The sequence below is a fragment of the Notechis scutatus genome, chromosome 14, assembly GCF_049901735.1.
Source record: "Notechis scutatus isolate UNSWTSFEM ecotype Mainland chromosome 14, rNotScu1.2, whole genome shotgun sequence".
Taxonomy (NCBI): Eukaryota; Metazoa; Chordata; class Lepidosauria; order Squamata; family Elapidae; genus Notechis; species Notechis scutatus.
The window spans coordinates 4,635,754-4,658,221 of NC_142022.1; the positions used below are offsets into that span (position 1 = coordinate 4,635,754).

Here is a 22,468-nt window from a genome sequence, read left to right on the forward strand (position 1 = left end):
AGTTGACTCCCCAGCCTCAAAAAAGACCACAACCTGAAACTTATAGTAAAGATATACTTAATTATTCATGTACTAACTGCAGGTAGAATTGTATTTGCTCAAAGCTGGAAAAGTGAAGAGATTGCTACTGATGAAAAATGTAATTAGGAAAATATTAGAATGTGCAAAAATGAACAGATTAACATTGGCAATTAAAGAGAAGGAGCAATCTGAATATTATAAGATATGGGAACTATTTTATCTATGGTTAGAGAAAAACACGAAAGCTAGAAATTTCTAATAGATTAGTGAAATAAGGAAAATATCTTAATAGAATTGAACATGGTAAGAAGAGAATTGTTATAATGACAGATATATATACTAATAATAAGTGAAGATCTAAACATGTTATTGTTATAGTGTGAGAGATATTATGTATATTGATAATAAGATAACATTGGAGAACTAATATCAATGTAATGAATAATGATAGTAATTTTGATTATTGCACAAGATATCTGTACCCAGACGGCATACCGTTAAATGGAAGATGAATTGTTTGTACTTATAAAGAAAAAGACCACAACTCCCTAAAGCCTATGCGCTCTCTATTGTTCTTGATCCCGCCCCCGATTCTAGTCAAGGTCCTGGATTGGTCAATATTGTTCCAATGGCTCTTGAGCGCCCCTTCCCTCCTAAAAAAAAAAAAAAAAATCGAAGTGGCGCCGTCATTGGCTGAAGGGTCGCTCTGCGGCACTGATTGGACGCGTAAGGCGCTCCGCCGCGCCTACGGTGGCCGCGCGGGGTCTTCCGCAAGCGGATTCGAACGAGGAGAGAAGATGGCGTCCGAGGGACGCTCGGAGATTCCCAAGGCGGGGGAGCTGCCGTTGCCAGGATACGGGGCCTGGTCGCCCAAAGAGCTACAGGCCAAGCTGGCTGAGATCGGGGCCCCGACTCAGGGTGAGGAGGGCCACGGCGGTCTGGGATACCGCATTTGGAAGGGCCGGGGCCTGCCCCAGCTGCTAGCTCCTTGCAAGTCTGGCCAGAGGGTCTGAGGTTGGGCCGCTCGTGGTTCAATATGTCGTGTGAACAAGGCCATCACGGGAAGCCAAACACGTGTTGGGCAGCCGAGTTAGGCTGGTTTCCAGGAAGGCGCCTCGTGGGAAAAGCCAACCTTCCCCCTCAAACGGTTCAGCGAAGACTTTAGTTGGGGGTCCCTCGAGGCCATCTAGTCCACACCCCCACCCCTTTATTCAGTGCAAGAACTTCAGACCCGAAACACTGGCCGTCTTTTTAACTTTGGCCACAGAATCCGCCAGAGGGTTTAAGACGGGATTTAGTCACCTTTTTTTTTTAATCCAGCTATGCCTGGATCCTTCCGAAAGGATCGGGTAGAGATGTTGGCAGATGCGCTTGTTGTAGGATCGTATTAAATGAGCCAGTTGGAAAGAGTCTGGATGTTGATCGCGTGACCGTGGGGAATGCTGTGACGGTCGTTAAGTGTGAAAAAAACCTGGTCATCCAGTGACACAAAAAAGGCACTTTTTTCCAGTGCCTTTGTAACTCGGATTGGTCACTAAGTGAACTGTTGTTCCTCACTGGAGGTTTTTAAGAGTCTGGGAAGTCACTTGTCTGAGATTGTATAGGTTTTCCTGCTTGAGCAGGGGGCTGGACTAGAAGACCTCCAAGGTCCCTTTCTTCGATTCAACTCTGCTCTAATTTCTATTATATTCTATTCATTTCTATTCTGTTTTGTATTCTATTTTCTACTAGCTCAATACCCTTGCTTTGCTACGAAACTATGTGGTTGAGCTTAGTTTTTGGGGAGGAAAATAAGGGGGGGGATTCTGCCTCTGCCTACCAGCATCCATCGGTATTCATCTGGCTAGCGTCCTGTCAGTGTGTGAGAGAGTTGAGGGCTGTTTGGAAACTGAAACAGTATTAGCTGTGTGAGCAAGGAGACACCAAGGAGCCTGGGTGTGGCTTAGCTCAACTGTTCTGTACTAAAGCTGCTTGGTGCTCTGAAACTGAACCTCCTCTCCTCTGCTTGTGTTTTGCATTTGGAAGAGATTTCTTTTCAGGTGGGGAGGGGGAGTAGAACTCCTTAGCATCAGAGCGTGTTAATAATAATAATAACAACATAGGAAATACTAATGCTCTGATGGTCATTTGGAAAAATCCTTTCTTAGTGAGCACCTAGAAGCTAAGAGGAAAATACGTGCCAAATTTTAAGTTTGTAGGCTTTATGGTTCTGGAGATTTTGTGATGATGTGTGAGTAGTATTTCGCTTTTATACATATAGATGTGGGTATATGCATAATTTTCCATTTATTTTTGTTTTTGCCATGTTTATGTAGTGTATATTGGAGGTGGTGACCCTTCGAGAGCTGTATGCAACAAAATTTCATTGTAATGTATGCTGATTAATGTACATCTAAAGTGACCATAAAGTGTAAGCTTGGAACAGTTGCAGAGCAAATACAAAGTGCAATCACATGAGCACGGGGGGCTCTGCCCATTGGAATTTGGAAACTGGGTCATAAGTACAGATAGTCCTCCAACTTACGAACACCACAGGGCCCAAAATTTATGTTGCTAAGTGAGACAGTTTTGCCCCCTTACAATCTTTCTCACCACGATTGTAAAGTGAATCATCACAATTGCTTTTTTTTTAAATATGTTTTTGTTAAGTTTCTATTTTTTCATCATAAAACATCATAGTTTCAACAACATTCTTGACATCTATACAAGTTCTTATCTTTAATATCCTAACACATTGTATTTATATTTATCTAATATTAATTAATAACTTTAACTATAATTGTTATTCCTATATTCTTACATAAGTTACAAATTTACATTTTACTTTCCAAAGGCTTCTTACAGTAAGATTTCTTGCCTTATTTTTTAGTTCTGTTTGCTAACCAATCATACCATTTATTCCAGATTAGGAAGTATTCAGAGTCATCTCTTTCTTTCAATTTCAGCGTTAACATATTCATTTCCGCACTTTCTGTTACTTTTTGTAATATCAGTTCTTCCTTAGGAATATTGGGAGTTTTCCATACCTGTGCGAAGGCTATTCTGGCGGTTGTTGTGATATGTAGCAATAAATATTTTATTTCTTTTGGGATTTTATCTTTAATAATTCCTAGAAGGAAGGTTTCCGGTCTGAGCTCAATCTGGTAACCAGTAATCTCTTGTAGCCAGTTTTTTATTTGAATGTCCTAGTCTCGGGGCATAACCACCACATATGATAAAATGTACGGTCAACCTTCTTACATTTCCAGCATTTTGGACTTGCATCACAATTGTTAATATGGTAACATGGTTGTTAAGTGAATTTGGCTTCCCCATTGACTTTGCTTGTCAGAAGGTCGCAAAAGGGGATCACACGACCTCAGTTTGCTGCAGCTGTCATAAATCTGAGTCAGATGCCAAGTGTCTGAATTTTGATCATGTGACCATGGCGATGCTACAACGGTCGTAAGTGAAAAACAGTCATAAATCACTTTTTTCAGTGCCGTTTTAACTTCAAACTAAACAAACTGTTGTAAGTTGAGGACTACCTGTACCCTTTGGGGGGGGGGGTCATTATATCGGGCTACCGTAGTGACCCAATTAGCCTATCATGCTAAGCTCTGATGTGATTTCTTTAGTTTTTGTTGCCACACATTTTCTTCCTGGAGAACTTCAGAATTTTTTTCCTTCTGTATGGAGAATGTTTGGAGAAGATCAATGAATGATTGGCGAATGATTGGCGAAGATTAATCTCCCTTGTTTCACAGCATCATCTCTGAATTATTTTATTTTTGTTCCTTTTCCAGGTAGCCGTGAAGAGCTGCTGGAAAGGCTGCAAACATATACTCTTCAGGTGAAACCTTATTTCTTGGATCAGAAAAAAGCAACAACAGGTTTTTGTATTTTTTACTGTAACTGGCTGGCAGGTCATAGAAAGGAAGGCCCAAACACCGGGGAATCTGAGTATACACAACTAGATTCTATAAACCTGGATTACTTTAGTGTAATCCACTCAGAAAGAAACGGGAATTTCGGGTGCTAAGAAAATAACATTTTGGTAAAGGAGAATCTAGAAAAGGTGTATGTTATGTTAGATGGTTGTTAAAAACCCTCTTTGAGCAACTAAGAACAAATCCACGCAGGTTTGTAACCTTCATTTGAAATTAGATTTTTACATGCTGAAAATTTGAAACGTATCGTCCTTCTCTCAGCAGCCTTCTTTCCAAATGGTATCTTCCAGATGTGCTTTGAGAAACATCTGGGCTGCTCCAAATTGGAAAAGGCTTAGCATCTATGGGGTTAAGCCCTAATATTTCCCTGCAGGGAAATATTAAGCCAGGGGTCACCAACCTTTTGGACCTCAGGGACCACCAAACTCATACTTTTAAATCCTGCAGACCAGAGACACTGGGAAAATCCCAAAAAAAGTCTGCAGGAAAATTCCCCATCCTGTTTTCCTACCGATCAATCATTCTTTATTTGGGATCGCAGGATACGGTCTCCAGCTCCATTCTTGGGGGGGAGAGAGAGAGAGAGACTTTTGGCTTCATGCAAGGAAAACAGTAGAAGTCTTTCTTTCTCTCCCCCAAACTGCCAGAAATGAGTCCTTGTGAGACTTCTTGTGCCAGCGTAGCCTCTTGGAGCAGGATGCCTTGCAGGGTCCCAAAGACTCATTTCTGGCGGAGTTTGGGGGAGAGAAAGAAAGACTTCTGCTGCTTTCCTTGCGTGCAACCAAAAGCAGAAGAAAGAAGCTGCCTGGTGGCCAGGCCAGGCACATGGGGTGAGTGGGGCAAGTCTCCCCACTCCGCCCTTTTCCCCCCTCCCTTCACTACCTCATGTTGTTTGCAATGCAAGCGACGCAAGCCTTGTGTTCCCGCAAGCCATATGGGCAGCGCAGCCTTGTGTTCCCGCACAGCCTGGATTAATTGCTTTGGGGGTGAAATTTCTCTGCGGACCACCAACATTTTCTCGCGGACCACCAGTGGTCCCCAGCCCACTGGTTGGTGACCACTGCTCTAAGCCATCTTAAATCCTAGATCAGGCTTTCTCAACCTTGACTTCTTGAAGATATGTGGACTTCAACCCCCAGAATTCCAGCGTTGCTGGCTGGGGAATTTGGAAGTTGAAGTCCGCACATTTTCAAGATTGAGAAGCACTGTTCTAAACCATCACTTCTGCCCGAGAGAAATATTTTAGATTTCAAGTTGAAAAGGGCAAATAGTTGATTTATTCCCCCCAATTTATTTTTCTTTCATTTTTTTTTTAAACAGACAGGGATTCTGCTTACCAGGCCTGTTCTGAGAGGAGACGATGGAGACAACTCAGGCCCACCTCCCTTGCCAGGACCGGTTAGTACAGAGCGTCCTCAACTTACAACGGTCCATTTAGTGACCGTTCAAAGCTACAACGGCACTGAAAAAAGTGACTTACGACCATTTTTCACAATTACGACCTTTGCGGCATCGCTGTGGTCATGTGATCAAAATTCAGAGGCTTGGCAACTGGTTCATACTTAAATCCCAAGGTCATGTGATCCCCTTTTGCAACCTTCTGACAAACAAAATCAGTAGGAAAACCTACTGATTCACTTAACAACTGGATTACTAATTTATTAACTGCAGTGATTAACAACTGTGGCAAGAGAGGTTGTAAAATTGGACAAAACTTAGCAGCAGTAATGTTGGGCTCTATTGTGGTGGTAACTCCACAACACCTGTATTTGGGGCCAGAATTTCTGTTGCTAAGCAAGGCCATGGTTAAGTGAGTTGTGCTGAATTTTAGTACCTTTGTGATGACCTGGAGTGTAACACAAACGTAACAAAATCCAAAACGTAAAATGTCTTTTAATGCCTCCAACTTGGCCCCACCGTTCAATAATTCTCAGTTGGAGATAAAACGTACTCAAAAATAGTCTTCAAAAGAAAGCAATACAGTCCGAACTTAATGAGCCGATAGAGGTGAAATAAAAATCCCCAAAAATCCCAAAAACCCAAAACAAACTACAATGAAGGAAATTCCACAACGGACCAGGATAAGTAATTACCAACTTCAAGCAGATTACAAGGCACAGTCTGTTGGAAGGACGCCAACCAAAATAACACACACTTTGCTTCTGGCAATGCTGTGTTGTAATCGTCTCTCTTATATACTAGTCTCCCCAGCTGCAACCAATGAGGGGGATCATGGCCACTTCCTCTCTCATAAGCCAAATGGCTTCCTTCTCCATTCCTCCCTGCGTGTCCTAGGATGCAGAGGGGATGGGCCTCTGACTGCCCAGCCGGCCTCTGCCCTTCCCCAGCCTCCTCCACAACCTCTGGAGCCACACCTCCACTCCCTGTCGGCTGTTCCTCCTCTCCCTCAGAGTCCAACAAGGGCATGACAACCTTCTTTTTGCCATGTTATTAAACAAATCACCGCAGTTGTTATAAATGAATCATGTAGTCATTAAACAAATCACAATCATGTAATTATGTGGGTGCTGCAGTCTTTGTAACTGCAAAGATCAATTATAAATTCCTCTTTTTAGTACCATTCTGACTTTGAAAGGTAATTAATGAATGGTTGTAATGGCCACTTTTAAGACTTGTGGAGGTTCAATTCCCAGAATTCCACAGCCAGCATGGATTATGGGAATCAAAGTTCCACAAGTCTTTAAAAGTTGCCAAGTTTGGACACCCCCTAATCAAGCCCCCAAATATAATTGGTTGACTTGGGCATACAAGCAGAGTATCAGGGTTCCAAGTAACATATCCATAGCAAACGAAACTCTGAGGCAGGTAGATTCCTCAAAGAAGAAGTTTATTGGATATGTCATATTGGCAGAGGCTGGTGGGAAACAGACTCCCACAGTTTTCATCTAATTAAAAGTGAAAGCTTTTCACTTTCTCAGAATAATCAGTCACATGGTCCAATCAGGATACTCTCCAGTTGCTAGGTGACTCCAGTCCCCTCCTTCCGAGCACCTGCAAGAATGTCCTTGGTTTCCAAGAGAAAGTATTTTGTTTTGACTACAACACCCCAACTCTCTATTCCCCCCTCTCTGTCCCTCTTCTCCAGTGTGTCAGTGCTGAAGTCTCAAAATGGGCTCAATCAGGCCAGCTTCAGGGTTGACATAGGCTTCTGAAGCCTGCAAACCCAGGAGACTATTATTACTACTACTACTACTACTACTACTACTACTACTACTAATAATAATAATAATAATAATAATAATAATAATAATAATAATAATAATAATAATAATAGGTACAATAAATCCATTTCAACCGTGTGTTGATTAGGTACATATTTTGTGTGCTTACAGTTTATGATTAATACTTTCCTTATCAATAAAACAATATAATCACATTTTCAAATAAGTAATATCCAATATATCTATTTTTAACTATCTTCTCTTATTGCTTTATATATTCATCTAATCCATTTTTAATTTGTTTTGTTTTCTAACCATTGGTAAAATAAATCCCATACCATGTAATATTCAGATTCTTCTTTTCCTTTAATTTCCAGTTTTAATCTATTCATTTCTGCACATTCAAATATTTTCTCAATTCCTTTTCCCTCCTATCGGTATCTTATCACTTTTCCAGTTCTAAGCAAACACAATTCTAGCTGCTGTTAATACATGTATGATTAAATATGCTTTCTTCTTTATTGTAACCTTCAGGTACCATTCCTAATAAAAAAATATTTCAGGTTTCCGATCTATATGGTGTTTAATATTTTTTTCCAACCACGAAGGAGATGCTTCTTGTGAGTAACGCCTTTCTCTCTCGATTCAGGTCCAAGGCATTCCTTTGCCCCCACCTCCAATGGGCATGCCCCCGATGCAGCCTCCCCCTCCCCCTCCTCCTGGCATGGGCCTCAACTTCCCCATGGGCGTGGGGCCTCCTCCACCGCCCCCCACTCTGGGCCCACCTCTTCGCATGCAGATGGATCCTTCCTCGTTGCCCGAGGAAGAGCGACTGAAGCTGGCTCAGCAACAGGCCGCCATGTTGATCCAACAGGAGGAGAGAGGCAAGCAGGTAACAACACACCTTGCTTTGGAGATGCACAGGTATGTGGGGGAGGGGGCGTGTGTGTGTGGGTAGCAGCCCACCAGCAGCCTTCCTTAATTTGGCATCTTTCCATTGTCTTCCACTCTGCCTCTTATAATCTCTCAGGCCCCAAACCCCAAAAATGACACACAATGATTTTTCCAAGCTGAGTTTACTATGGTTTCCACACCTGTAGAGAGCATCTTGCCTCTGCATGTATGTGAATTAATAGGGAGAAGCTGTTCATAATTACAATCATTCAACATAGAGGGAAAACGGAATATTTGGTCCGGGACACATGGTATAAATGGTTAGAAGATAGAAGTAAAGATTAAATGTAAAGGTAATGTAAGCGGTATATGGCAATGTATATAGTTAAAGGAAGAAAAAGGAACGTAATTGATATGTATATATGAGTATTATTGATGCTGGAACGCGGCAAAGACTGTAAAAATGATATAAAATGATGAAATATGTTTAATAAAAATATTAAAAAATAAACATAGGATACAACAACAAGTGATAAATCATAGATACCAATAGGAGAAAGGAGTAGGAAAGATGAGAAGATAAGGAAGATGAGAAGGATAATGAGCCACGTTGGCACAGTGGTTAGAGTGCAGTATTGCCGGCTACTTCTGCTGGCTGCCAGCTGCCTGCAATTTGGCAGTTCGAATCCCATCAGGCTCAAGGTTGACTCAGCCTTCCATCCTTCCGAGACCAGTAAAATGAGGACCCAGATTGTTGGGGGCAAGAGGCTGACCCTATAAACCACTTAGGCCTGTAAAATCACTGTGAAGCAATATATAAATCTTAAGTGCTGTTGCTATTCTCTCAAGCACAAAAAAATTCAATGTACTCAACTAATGGATAACTTATTTGGGCTCTAGATAAGAGTCAACAGAATTCAAGAGAGGTTGGACGTGGTCCGTTTGTGGCTACGTAGGGATGCTAGGCCGATTCCTCTTTCGACTCCGCCACCCACCCAGGTTTTGACACTCCTCTTACAATCTGGAATGTACCCCTTCCCACCTGGGAGCCCAGCCTACTACATTCTATCCCATAATCCCCAGCTTGTCTCAGTGTTGATGTCCTGGAGGAAGTCCTTTGCTCCTTGGTGCTCTCTGAGCTTGGTTGGTTTTTTTTGTTTTTTTTGGCAGACCTAGTTTGGTAACGAAATGTCCGCAAAGAAAACCACCAAGCTCAGAGAATGCCAAGTGGGAAATCCATACAGGTAGTCCTTGACTTACAACAGTTCCTTCAGTGACCATTCGAAGTTCCAACGGGACTGGAAAAAAAAGGACTTACAGCCGTTTTTCACACTTACCACCATTGCAGCATCCCCATGGACACCTGATTTACATTCAGATGCTCGACCATGATGGACACAGCATCCCGGGATGACATAATCATGTTTTGAGACCTGACAAGCCAAGTCCACGGGGAAGCCAGATTAACAATGCACTGTTGTTAATAACCAATACTGCTGTCAGGACTCCAACAAATCCACCCTCATTCAAATCATAAGTCTCTAGCCGCATCTCTCAAGAGAAAATAAAATTGATTTATTAGAAGTGGCCATGTTGGTGTTAGCTGGATGCAGCCGAACCTAAAATACATCATTTCCCCCTTGACCCTGGTCTTCCCCCCCACTCCCTGGATGTATATTCGCCAATGGGACACATCCCTAGCCAAGAGTCATCAATCATGCTCTCCAGTAATGTTCTTGCACTCCAACAACTTTGGGCTGCCAGGGTGATTATCTAGGCACTTAAGGAATGCACTGTTCCCCCCCCTCCCTTTTTCTGGCAGCTAAAAAGACTAAAGGAGTATCTTTTTAGCTGACAACTGCGGTGTTTCGCTTCACAAAGATGGCAAGAAAAGCCGTAAAACGGGGCAAAAGCTCCTGTCACCAATTTCTCACTCGACAACACAAATTCCGGGCTCGACTGCGGTCGCACGTCGAGGGCTGTCTGTAATGTTATTTAGAGAAAGGAGCGCTACGCAGTGGTGAAACAGCCTCCATTTGCTTTCCCATCATTCGCAGGTGGAGGGCCAAAAGTTTGATAGTAAAGTTTGTAGGGTTGGGTCCGTGTTGACTCTCTTCTCCCTCCCCCCCTTGCCTCCCCCACCACAGGCAGTGGTACTAATGGAGCAGGTGCGCCATCAAGAGATGTCAAAGCTAGCCCCTTCAGTACCTCGGACAGTTCCAGATCTGCTATCAAGACCTCAAAGCCACCCCAGAAGTAAGTGCTTTTGGGCCAGGACAGGAGGTTGGGTTTTTTTGCATTTAAAAAAAAAAAAAACAGTTTCTGGTGTATATTTTTATTTATTTAAACCCATGTTTATTATTGTCACAAACAACTTTAGACAGCACACACACGATCCTCCTTCTGTTTTTCCTAGAGCAAAAAACTCAGTGCAACCAGCCCCCCTCCCCCAGTGTGTAGGGCTACAATCCCCAGTGTCCCCAACTAGCAGGATCATCGCACGCCTCCGGAAAGCATGAAAAGGGTTCCTAAACAACTACACATTTCCTTCAATTTGGGGTGGCCAAGATTTTGGGGGACTTCAACACCCATTGTTCAATGTTCACCCATCATCCTGTCCCCTTTTGGGCTAAGCAAGGTTAATCAAAGCACAAGGGGGGGGGGGGAGAGAAAAGAAAGTGCTATTTAAATCAAGGAAATTAAAGGCCGAAGATCAAAGAAGTAAACAGCTTTCACTCCGTCTATATTGTAACCGATTTATTATATCTTCCTACAATTTCATTTTGTTTGTTTGTTTCCTGCCTTTATTGTTTTTATCAATAACTCAAGGCAAACATATCTAAAACTCCTTTCTCCTCCTATTTTCCCTACAACAACAGTCCTCTCAGGTTGGTTGTGCTGAGTCTAACCCAAAGTCACCCAGCCGGCTTTTGTGCCTAAGGAAGAACTGGAACTCCCCATCTCCTGGGGAACAATTAACCAGCATAGTTGACTTGAGGAATTCTGGGAGTTGAAGTCCACACGTCTTAAAATTGCCACGTTTGGAGAGCCCTGTCTTAAAGCAGATAACAGATCATCAGAGTTGGAAGGGACCTTGTAGGTCATCTAGTCCAACCCCCCCACCCAAGCAGGAGACCCTACACCATTTCTGACAAATGGCAGCCCAATCTCTTCTTGAAAGTCTCAAGTGATGAAGCTCCCACAACTTCCGAGGGCAACTTCTGTTCCATGGGTTGATTGTTCTCACTGTCAGAAAGTTTCTCCTTATTTCTAGGTTAAATCTTTCCTTGTTCAGTTTCCATCCATTATTTCTTGTCTGGCCTACAGGTGCTTTAGAAAAAAGATTGACCCTTTCCTCCTCTCTGTGGCAGCCCCTCAAATATTGGAAGACTGCTCTCCTGCATCCCCTGGTCCTTCTCTTCACTAGACTAGCCAAGCCCAGTTCCTATAACCGTTCTTCATATGCCTTAGTCTCCAATCCCCTCATCATCCTGGTTGCTCTTCTCTGTACTTTTTCTAGAGTCTCAACATCTTTTTTATAATGTGAACAAAACTGGATGCAGTACTCTAGGTGTGGCCTTACTAAGGCTTTATAGAGTGGTATTAGTACCTCACTTGATCTCGCTTGTATCCCTCTGTTAATGCAACTTAGGATTTGCATTGGCATTTTGGGCTGCATTCAGTATTTAAAATGAGAAGTGGATTTGGTAAAATCATGGACTTGCAAGGGTATTTGAGAGAAAAAAATCCCCACTCCTTTGTGGCTGAACAGGAGTTGTTTTTTTAAAAAAAGCACAGCTTCCATCAGCAAAAAAATCGATTGCATAACTACTGCTTCTTAAGATAAAAGCAGCTGTTTCGAGGGATTTGCCAGCATTGCAGAGCAAAGCATTTGGAGGAAATAAACTGTTTTCTTCCTGTCTCCTGGGTTTTGAAATAAAGCACAAGAATTTTATAAAGGCTTAGGGCACAGTTGCACATTTCCAAAACTTTATGTGCCAGGAAAATCTGGGTTTGACCTCCAGAATTAAAATTCTGCTCAGCAGCTTGGTTGGTTTCGGCCTTGCTTGACTGTTTCAGCCTTATATTTTAAGACTTCTAGTACTCCCATAATATGGGTGTAAAAGAACATGTGGAAATGCGGGGTCCTTGGTTCTCTCTGGGTTGTTTTCTTGCCGACATTTCATGACCCAACTAGGTAACATCAGTGCTGGAAGGGAGTTGGGTTTGTGGAAAGGAGGAAGCTGACTCTGGAGTCCTTGATAGTTTTCTTGCAGGCGTTTCATGACCCAACTAGGTAACATCAGTGCTGGAAGGGAGTTGGGTTTGTGGAAAGGAGGAAGCTGACTCTGGAGTCCTTGATAGTTTTCTTGCAGGCGTTTCATGACCCAACTAAGTAACATCATCAGTTCTGGAAGGGGTTTGTGGAAAGGAGGAGGAGGGCTGTGGGGTTCTTGGTGCTGTCTGAGCTTGCAGACGTTTTGTGACCCAACTAGGTAACATCAGTGGTGGAAGCGAGTGTGGTTTTCTCTATTTATATGCAAGTGACTTGCCCTGTCAGTGTTGGTATTTTCCTTCATGGCTCCTTGATCAGGCTGTTGCTTACAGTCGAGACCAAACTCCCATTTCCTTCCAGCACTGATGGCGTTCCCTGCTTTGCCTTTTAAGCAAGGAAATGGCCAAGTGGTATTGCTTTAGCTAATTTGAGTCTCGATTTCTCTATTCTAGTAAACCCATCTTCCAGCTCCCCCATGGGAATAGCGAGTTCAAGACCCCGTGGCCCCCCACCGCCTCCTGGAGAAGACAGTCGGGAGGTAAGTCCATTTATGGCCAGAGGTGGCCAACGGAGGGGAACCTAGGTTGTTGTTCCATCCACCCACCCACCCATCCATTCATTCATCCATCCATCCAGCTCTCCATCCATCCATCCACCCACCCATCCAACTATCCATCCATGCATTTATCTAACTATGCATCAACTCACCCACCCACCCATGCATCTATCCAGCTATCCATCTATGCATCCACCCACCCACCCATCCTTCCATCCATGCATCCACTCACCCACTCATGCATCTACCCAGCCAGCTATCCATCCACCCACCCACCCATCCATGCATCCATCCAGCTGTCCTTCCCTCCATCCATCCACCCAGCCAGCTGTCCATCCATGCATTTATCCAGCTATCCATCCATGCATCCATACACCCACCCACCCACCCACCCATTCATCCATCCATGCATCCACTCACCCACTCATGCATCTTATCCAGCCAGCTATCCATCCACCCACCCATCCAGCCATGCATTCATCCAGCTATCCATCCATCCATGAATCCACCCACCCATCCATTCATCCATCCATCCAGCTATCCATCCATGCATCTATCCATTCATCCATCCACCCACCCATCCACGCATCCATCCATCCATTTATTCAATTTGTAGGAAGAGAAATTGAGCTATGTGTAGGTAAGGGAGGGGGGGGGGAAACAGCCAGGTACCTCAGCTCTTAAATCGGGATGAGATTCAATTACTTGGAAATTGCCTAAGAATTTTGTCTCCGGGTTCAAGGGGAGGTCTGGTTTGCACTTGTACAGCAGCCACATGAATCAACAGACTTACCTCCGTGGCCAAATTCTTTGTGTCCTCTTTCCAGAGGGTTCTTAGCCTGATTTGTCACAAGGTTTATCCACTCCATCAGCTCAAATGCCTTTTCTCTTTGCCCGCTGTTTCCTAAAGCGAAAGCATAACCAAGCCTGAACGGTTTTGCTCAGATGACAATCTTGAGTGTTGATTTTGACCCTTTCAGATCGACGATTCAGGGGTGGGCCCCAAAATTCCTCAAGCCTTGGAAAAGATCCTTCAGCTTAAGGAGATCCGTCAGGAAGAGCTGACATCTGTACCCGGCGCCATAGGTAAAGGACCAGAAATAGGATTCCTGGGAAATCTAGTTCAGAGACACTCATCAGTGCTACAGGCAGACAGATTTTGGAATTGCATTGCTGGGATGAGACTTGGAATCTTTTTTGTTTTTAAAGTTTCTAATCCTCATGATAATAGTGGAAACAGATGGGGAATCTTGATTGGCCGAGTTAATGTCAACCCAAAGAACGGCACCAGGAGTTGCTTCTGAGTAGTTTCTCTATGGTTGTTCGCCCATAGACAGAATCTTGCCAGACTAAAGCAATTATCTGCATCATTAGAGGTACACCTCCAATTACAACCACAACTGAGCCCAACATTTCTGTTGCTAAGTGAGTCATTTGTCAAGTGAGTTTGTCAAGTGAGTTCCAACCTATTTTGCCACCGTTGTAAAGTGAATCACTGCAGTTGTTAAAAGTTCGTAACATGGTTGTTAAGCGAATCTGGCTTCCCCACTGACTTTGCTCCTCAGGAGGTCACAAAAGGGGATCTCATGACCCCGTCATAAATACGAGTCTGTTGCTGAGCGTCCGAATTTTGATCATGGGACTATTAAGATGCTGCAACGGTCCTAAGAATGAAAAACGGTCATAAACCACTTTTCTCAGTGCCGTTGTAACTTCAGACGGTCACTAAATGAACTGTTGTAAGTCGAGGGCTACCTGTTATCTTCCTTTTTTGGGGGGAGGGGGGCTGGTGTGTTTCTTCCCATTTTTTCACCTCCCCCCTGCCCATTCCCTTAGCCCCTGCCCTAATTTTGCCTTCCTTCCTTCCAGACGATGACATGGAGACAGAGCTGAGGATGCTGGCTGGCATCTCTGCCTCCGATGCTGAAGACGATGCTTCGGCCCTGTCTAAGAAAGAGGTGAGGGGGAATTGGGCTGGGTCAGCAGGAACTTGGGAAGGGCTGCAGCTCAAGAGACCGTCTCGTTTCCTTTTGCATGAAAAACGATCCTTAAATATTTACCGTATATGCCGGCGTATAAGACGACCCCCCAACATTTCCACTCAAAATATAGTTTGTTATATACTCGCCCCTCTTCCGCACGCCTTCCACTTTTGCACTTTTTTTTTTTTTTGAGGCACTTTTGTGCACCGTGGAACGAATCCGTGAAGCCGAAAGGAGCAGCCAGCCTTCTCCCAGCTCCCAGGAGGTGAGGCTCGCACCACCCGGGCTCCGCTGAGGTATCCGGCTGGGGCTGTCAGGAGTTGTTACCGCTGGCGCGCTCGCGCGGCCCAGTCCCGCATTGCCTCTGGAAGGGAAAGGCAAAAAGGAAGAGCCGCGCGGCGCTTGCAATGGCAGCAGCGGCTCCTGGTTTTGCCTTTCCCTTCCCGAGGCAACGGGACTGGAGCGCGCGAGCCGCGCCAGCGGTAACAACTCCTGACAGCCCCAGCCGGATACCTCAGCGGAGCCCGGGCGGTGCGAGCCTCGTTTCCTTGGGAGCTGGGAGAAGGCTGGCTGCTCCTTTCGGCTTCACAGGATTCGCTTTCCACGGTGCGCAAAGTGCCTCAGCCGCGGGCAGCCGCAGTGCTTCCCAATTACTATTTGCCGGCGTATAAGATACCCGGCATATAAGACGACCCCCCCAATTGGAGGCATCTTTTTCAGGGCAAAAAAGTCGTCTTATACGCCGGCAAATACGGTATATTTAATTTATAATATATGTAGTTATACTGTATACTGAAAAATAGATAACATATCTTATGGCTATGGAATAGAGAGCACAGTGCATAGACTATAGTTATGTAGATTTATCTCTGATTTCTTTTTAGATACATATATGTGCTTAGTATTAATAGGACATTTTTCTCTTCTGAACCAATGACCTATATACAGGAATCACATTTATCGATATTATTAAGGCATGGTGAATTAGTATTACCAATACTATGAATAACTAGCAAGTATTAATTGTATGTGTTGTATTTATTGTACTGTCAAAAAAAAAAAAAAGACGCTGAAAGGTCTATTAGAGAAATCTTTGTCAATTTTTTTTATTATTTTGAATTTTTGTGAACTTTTTAATAATTTGAATTTCAATAAATTATTTTTTTTTTAAATTAAAAAATAGAAAAGAAAAAGAAAAAAGATCCTCACTTCAGTGCTGACCCTGGTAGTGTCAGACCTGCCGCAGTCTGATCTCCCGGGAAAGTGAAACTCTCGACTCCATTTGATGGAAGGGAAAGGCACTTTTACTAAGAGATGCTGATTACAGGAGAATCAGACGGAATGTGAATTTCCCGCAGATCAATACAAAATAAGCCCCTTGGTTCCCCTTAGCCCACCCCCGCCCCGGTCCTTATGTAGTGTATATTAGAGGTGAAGAATAATAGCAATGCAGATTTAGTAAATAGTTGGACAGGGTTGAGGGAATTATTTGTTTAGCAGAGTGATGGCGTTCAGGGAAAAACTGTCCTTGTGTCTAGTTGTTCTGTTGTACAGTGCTCTATAGCGTTGTTTTGAGCGCAGGAGTTGAAACAGTTTATGTCCAGGATATGAGGGGTCTGTAGGTATTTTCACAGCCCTTGTCATGCTGACTCCGAGGGAGAGGAGGAACAGCTGACAGGGAGTGGAAGTGTGGCTTCGGAGGTTGTGGAGGAGGCTGGGGAAGGGCAGAGGCCGGCCCAGGCCTATCCCTTCTTCATCCTAGGGCACGCAGGAAGGAACGGAGAAGGGAACAACTTGGCTTACGGGAGAGGAAGTGGCCATGATCCCCCTCATTGGCTGCAGCTGGGGTGAATAGTATAAAGGAGGGGTGTTTAAAACACAGAGTTGCTAGAAGCAAAGCGTGTTTTATTTCTGGCTGAGGTTGATCTTGGTTGGCGTTCTTCCAACGGACTGTGCCTTGTTATCTTCTTGACGTTTGTAATTAATTATCCTGGTGCTGTCGTGGAAATTCCTTCAGTGCAGTTTGTTTGGTTTTTTTTTTATTTCTCCGTTATCTGTTCTTTGAGTTTGGACTGTATTTCTTTCATTTGGAGATTATTTTGGAAAGAGTTTAATCTCCAGCTGCGAACCATTGAACAGTGAGGCCAAGTTGGAGGCATTAAAGGAGATTTATTTACGTTTGGGGATTTATTACATGTGTGCTGCTTCCTGGGTCATCACAGCCCTCCTTTTTGACTCATGAAGTATACAGGTCCTCGATGGAAGGCACGTTGGTAGCCATTGTTTTTTCTGCACTCCCAATTACTCTCCAAAGTCTGTGTCTGTCTTGTTGGGTTGCAGAGCCAAACCAGACAGTTACAGAGGTGCAGATGATCGACTCAGTAACTCCTCTGTAGAACTGGATCAGCAGCTCCTTGGATAGAAAGCTAACCCTTTGCTAACGGAGGTCTCCCTTTCTCGGTTCCCTGAACAGAAAAACCGCAAACGACGGAACCGGAAGAAAAAAAAGAAGCAAAACGCCCCTTCCAAAAGTAACCAGGTTTCCCAGGCTGCCAAGGGACACGAGGAAGAATCGGGAAGTGATGCCCCTGTGGAAATTGAGTACGTGACCGAAGAGCCGGAAATCTACGATCCCAATTTCATCTTCTTTAAAAGGATATTTGAGGCATTCAAGGTATGATCAGATCTGGTGTTCCAGAGCAGTGCAGAGATGCAAAGAGAGACACAGTCAGGGGTGGAGATAGATCTTTTTGACTGTTGTTGAGACTCCAGGGGGAAAAAACTCTAGAAAATGTTGAGACTCGAGATGTTGAGACTCTAGAAAAAGTGCAGAGAAGAGCAACCAGGATGATGAGGGGACTGGAGGCTAAAACTTACAAAGAACGGTTACAGGAACTGGGCCTGGCTAGTCTAGTGAAGAGAAGGACCAGGGGAGACAGGAGAGCAGCCTTCCAGTATTTGAAGGGCTGCCCCAGAGAAGAGGAAGGGGTCAAGCTATTTTCCAAGGCCAGACAAGGAATAATGGATGGAAACTGATCAAGGAGAGATTCAACCTGGAAATAAGGAGGAATTTCCTGCAACCTGTTCCGCCTTCTGAGAATTCCCTCCCCAACTCTTGTCCTCCCTTCCTCACAGCTGACCGACGACGTTAAGAAGGACAAGGAGAAAGAACCGGAGAAAACAGACAAGTTGGCCGCTTCGGCTTTGCCAAAGAAGAAGGGATTTGAGGAAGAACGGAAGGACAGCGACGACAGCTCTGATGATGAGCAGGTGTGTGTGTGTGTGTGTGTGTGTGAGGGGGGGAGAGAGGGAGAGGGAGAGATGTGTGTGGCAGGCTGGTGGGAAACACCCTGTTTTCCTCCTCTTTAGCCTTCTGTGTGATCCTGCGATGAAAAGAAAAGTAGTTTCTTGGTTTCGGGTTGCTAGACCAGAAATGAAACCTCCAGCTGCAGGGGCAGTTCATCCCCAGACTGTTAAGATTCTTGGGGACAGGTGGCCAAAAAAAGAGACTCGCCTCAGCACTTCTTATATAAGCCTTCCCCCTGCAAGATAAAACGGGGGAAAGGTTGCTATGTTAGATAAGAAACCTGCACTGCCGTAATAATGGCGGATAATCAAAATTGTTGGGAGGAAGTGACAGCTGCTCTCTCCAAACGAATTTCAGGAAAAGAAGCCGGAAGTTCCCAAGTTGTCCAAGAAGAAACTGAGGCGGATGAACCGTTTTACTGTGGCTGAGCTGAAACAGGTATGGCTTCCATTTCTTTTATTTATTCATTTGCCAAATTTTTATGCTACCTTCTTTACTTTATAAGTAACTTGGTAATATATACTTAATGCTCTCCTTCCCCTCATCCTCCTCTTCTTCCTCCTCCCCCTCCTTTCTCCTTCCACCTACTTCTTTTTCCTTCCTCCTCCTCCTCCTCCTCTTCCTCCTACTTCTTTCTCCTTCCTTCTGCTTTCTTTTAACATTTTCTTGGATGAAAGATATTATTCTCACTGGGCTGTAAATTGGGGTTTCGGGGTGTGTTTTTTTTGGTCTCCTGAGGTTGTGATTTCTCTGGCTGGGCCTGGAGAAGTTCTATGATTGAAGACTAGAGAAATACTGTAGTGTTGTTTTTTTTTTTTTTTTACAAACGCTAAGCTATTTTCATTTGATATTTTACTATGTTATAGATGAAATTAAGAGAAGAACGTTTAATGAATACTTTTTTTAGTATGTGGATATGAATACTTAAGCTACCCTATAGATTGGTGTTATTTCTTTGAAAGAGGTGGTTGTATTTTTCATTTATTTGTATCCTATCTTCATTAAGGTAGATTAGGTAATTAGGTAGATGGACAGACAGACAGATCTGTAGGTAGGTAGGTAGGTAGGTAGGTAGGTAGATAGATAGATACCGTGTTTCTCCAACAATACGGCCTCCACCAATAGGAAGACCCAGCATGTTTTCTAGGCATAAAATCAAATTAAGCCCCTCCCCCCAAATTTATGCCTAGTTTAAAACATGCAAAATAGGGGAAGGGTGGGGGGACTTGCCATTTGGAGTGCCGTTGGAGCTACCACCGCCATTTGGAGTGCCCTTGGAGCTACTGCCGCCGTTTGGAGCTGCTGCCGCCGTTTGGAGCTGCTGCCGCCATTTGGAGCTGCCTCTGCCATTTGGAGCCGCCGCCGCCGCCGTTTGGAGCTGCTGCCGCCGTTTGGAGCCGCCGCCGCCGTTTGAAGCTGCCGCTTCCGCGTTTGGAGCACTACCGCTGTTTGGAGCACCACCGCCACTCCAAACACGGCGGCAGCTCCAAACACGAAGCGGCAGCTCCAAACGTGACGGCGGCACTCCAAGCGGCGGCGGCGGCTCCAAACGGCAGAGGCAGCTCCAAACACGAAGCGGAGCCACCGCCGCCGTTTGGAGCTGCCGCTTCGCTTTGGAGCTGCCGCCGTGTTTGGAGTGGCGGTGGTGCTTCAAACAGCGGTAGTGCTCCAAAGCGGAAGCGGCAGCTCCAAACGTGACGGCGGCACTCCAAACAGCGGCGGCAGCTCAAACGGCGGCGGTGGCTCGCTTCCGTGTTTGGAGCTGCCTCTGCCGTTTGGAGACGCCGCGCCGTTTGGAGTGCCGCCGTCACGTTTGGAGCTGCCGCTCCGTGTTTGGAGTGGCGGTGGTGCTTCAAACAGCGGTAGTGCTCCAAACGCGGAAGCTGCAGCTTCAAACGACGGCGGCGGCTCCAACGGCAGAGGCAGCTCCAAGCGGCAGAGGCAGCTCCAAACGGCAGCAGCAGCTCCAACGGCACTCCAAACGGCAGCGGAATGGGCAGAAGGGAAAGCAACAGAGGCAGGTGCCAAAGGTCTTGGGTCTGCAGCAAAGGTGTTTGGTGGGAGTAGGGAGCTCTCTGCGCTTCGCCATGATCGCCCCTTAGGAGCGGCTGGTGGCGAGGCTGCCCACGGGCCGCTCTAGATGAGGATGAAAGGGGGAAATTAAGTTACCCCCGAAAAGACGGCCTAGCCGTTTTCGGGCTCAAAAAAAATAAGGCCCGGCCTTATTATGTGAGAAACACGGTAGATGATTGATAGATAGATAGATAGAGATAGATAGATACCCTGTTTCTCCAACAATATGGCCTCCCCAATAGGAAGTCCCAGCATGTTTTATAGGCATGAAATGAAATTAAGCCCCTCCCCAAATTAAGGCCTATATTAAAACATGCGAAATGGTGGGGGGCTTGCCGTTAGGAAGTACTTTTGTTGCACACCTGGATATGATGCTGCCTGCGTTGACCCCGATACGAAGTGCCCCACCAACGCCGAGGTCAACATCCAAGCCGTCGCTGCCCGCCCGCCCAAAGATGCAAAGGGGGGAAATTAAGTCACCTCCGAAAAGACAGCCTAGCCATTTTTTCGGCTCAAAAAAAATAAGACCCGGCCTTATTATATGAGAAACACGGTAGATAGATAGATAGATAGGATAGACTCAGAGATATAATAGAAATTAGATGGGTGGATGAATGGATGGATGGATGGATGGATGGATGGATGGATGGATAGATAGATAAGATAGATAAGATAGACACAGAGATATAGAGATTAGATAGATAGATAAAATAGACACAGATATAATAGAGATCAGATGGATGGATGGATGGATGGAGAGAGAGAGAGAGAGAGATGATAGGATAGACAGAGATATAATAGAGATTTGATAGATAGATAGACAGAAAGACAGATAGATTAGATGATAGATAGAAAGAAAGATAGAAAAATACACACACACACACACAGAGAGACAGAGAGAGAGAGAGAGAGAGAGAGAGAGAGAGAGAGTAAAAGAAAGGAAGTTGGGATTTAAAGAAAACTTCCAGAGTCTGTTTGCTTACCTAATGCCAGGGACCGGGCAAGCTTCTACACATGTACTCAGCACTGGATCTCAGCCTATTTCTGCTGAAGCGTGCTCAGTTAAGACGTCACCAATGTAAATGCCTTGTTTGGTGGCCATTGAGGGCAGCTGCCTGACAGGAAATTGGAAGAAAAGGTTTAATTTTTACTTGCCCAGAGTCACTTAGAACATAGCATCATAGGATTGGAAGGGACCTCAGAGGTCCATTAAAATACGTTAATTATAAACTGACGTAAAAGGGAAAGGAGGAAGACCCTATACCAGTGATGGCTAACCTTTTCAGCTTGGTGTGTCGAAAATCGGGAAAAAGTGTAGCCTTCCTCGGGTCGTGTGTCACTTCAAGACATATCAATAATTTGGTTTATGACGGACTGGGCTGGGGTGATCACACAGGGCTGTGAAACTCGTCTCCCTGGTCTCAGGGCTGCAGGTGCAGGATGTGGGGATCGGAAGGCCACCTTACAGGGCTGTGAACCTCATGGATCTCCTTTCCTCCTGTAGCGTTCCTGAGGTAATGAAACTGACAAACCTCAGTTTATGGCGGTTAAAACTGGTTCTCTGCTGCAAAGATCTTGTGGCAGCAGTAACACCACGCCTCCACGCAACAAGCAGGGAGCAGGGATTGGAGCAGAGCACAGGCAGCCTCTAAATGTGCAGGTTTCCCCACACCAACAGGCGTGTCAGTCAAAGTGCCTCGGCGTGTCACGAGTGACACGCGTGTCATAGGTTAGCCATCACTGCCCTATACCGTTCCAGGCCTATGGCTGTCCAGGCAAAATCGGCATGATTAAAATCACGTTAAAACTATAAAACTAAACAGGTGAGAAATTTTGGCAAAGATTCAGACATCACCAGTGCTGCACCACTGATCTCAGAGCAGGGTGGAGGGGAAAGCTTTCCCTGTTGAACTTCTGCCACTTGGTTCATTGTGTTTAATGACACTTGACCAAATAAAGTATTTGAGAGGGAGGGAGAGGGAGAGAGAGAGAAAAGAAAGAGGGTGCATAAAGGATTAAGAAAGAGAGACAGACAGACAGAAAGGGAAAAAAGGATTAAGAAAGAATGAAAGACAAAGGAAAAAGAAAGACAGAGAGGAAACAAAGAAATGAAGGAAGGAAGGAAGGAAGGAAAGAAAGGAAAGAAAGGAAAGAAAGAAAGAAAGAAAGAAAAGAAAGAAAGAAAGAAAGAAAGAAAGAAAGAAAGAAAGAAAGAAAGAAAGAAAGAAAGTTGAAAAACCCAGGACTT

At 44.7% G+C, this 22,468-nt stretch overlaps 1 protein-coding gene across 1 annotated transcript in view; it reads left to right on the forward strand.

Moving 5' to 3' along the window:
* Window positions 1-773: 773 nt before the first annotated feature.
* Window positions 774-22,468, forward strand: part of SF3B2 (splicing factor 3b subunit 2) — a 40,294-nt gene continuing 18,599 nt past the window's right edge. The window contains exons 1-11 of the mRNA XM_087943745.1: window positions 774-939; window positions 3,807-3,853; window positions 5,271-5,348; window positions 7,782-8,024; window positions 10,174-10,282; window positions 12,755-12,840; window positions 13,839-13,944; window positions 14,728-14,816; window positions 17,314-17,514; window positions 17,976-18,110; window positions 18,505-18,585. Coding sequence (XP_087799871.1) covers window positions 819-939; window positions 3,807-3,853; window positions 5,271-5,348; window positions 7,782-8,024; window positions 10,174-10,282; window positions 12,755-12,840; window positions 13,839-13,944; window positions 14,728-14,816; window positions 17,314-17,514; window positions 17,976-18,110; window positions 18,505-18,585 — 1,296 coding nt within the window. The 5' untranslated portion in view covers window positions 774-818. The remainder of the gene's footprint in view (window positions 940-3,806; window positions 3,854-5,270; window positions 5,349-7,781; window positions 8,025-10,173; window positions 10,283-12,754; window positions 12,841-13,838; window positions 13,945-14,727; window positions 14,817-17,313; window positions 17,515-17,975; window positions 18,111-18,504; window positions 18,586-22,468) is intronic.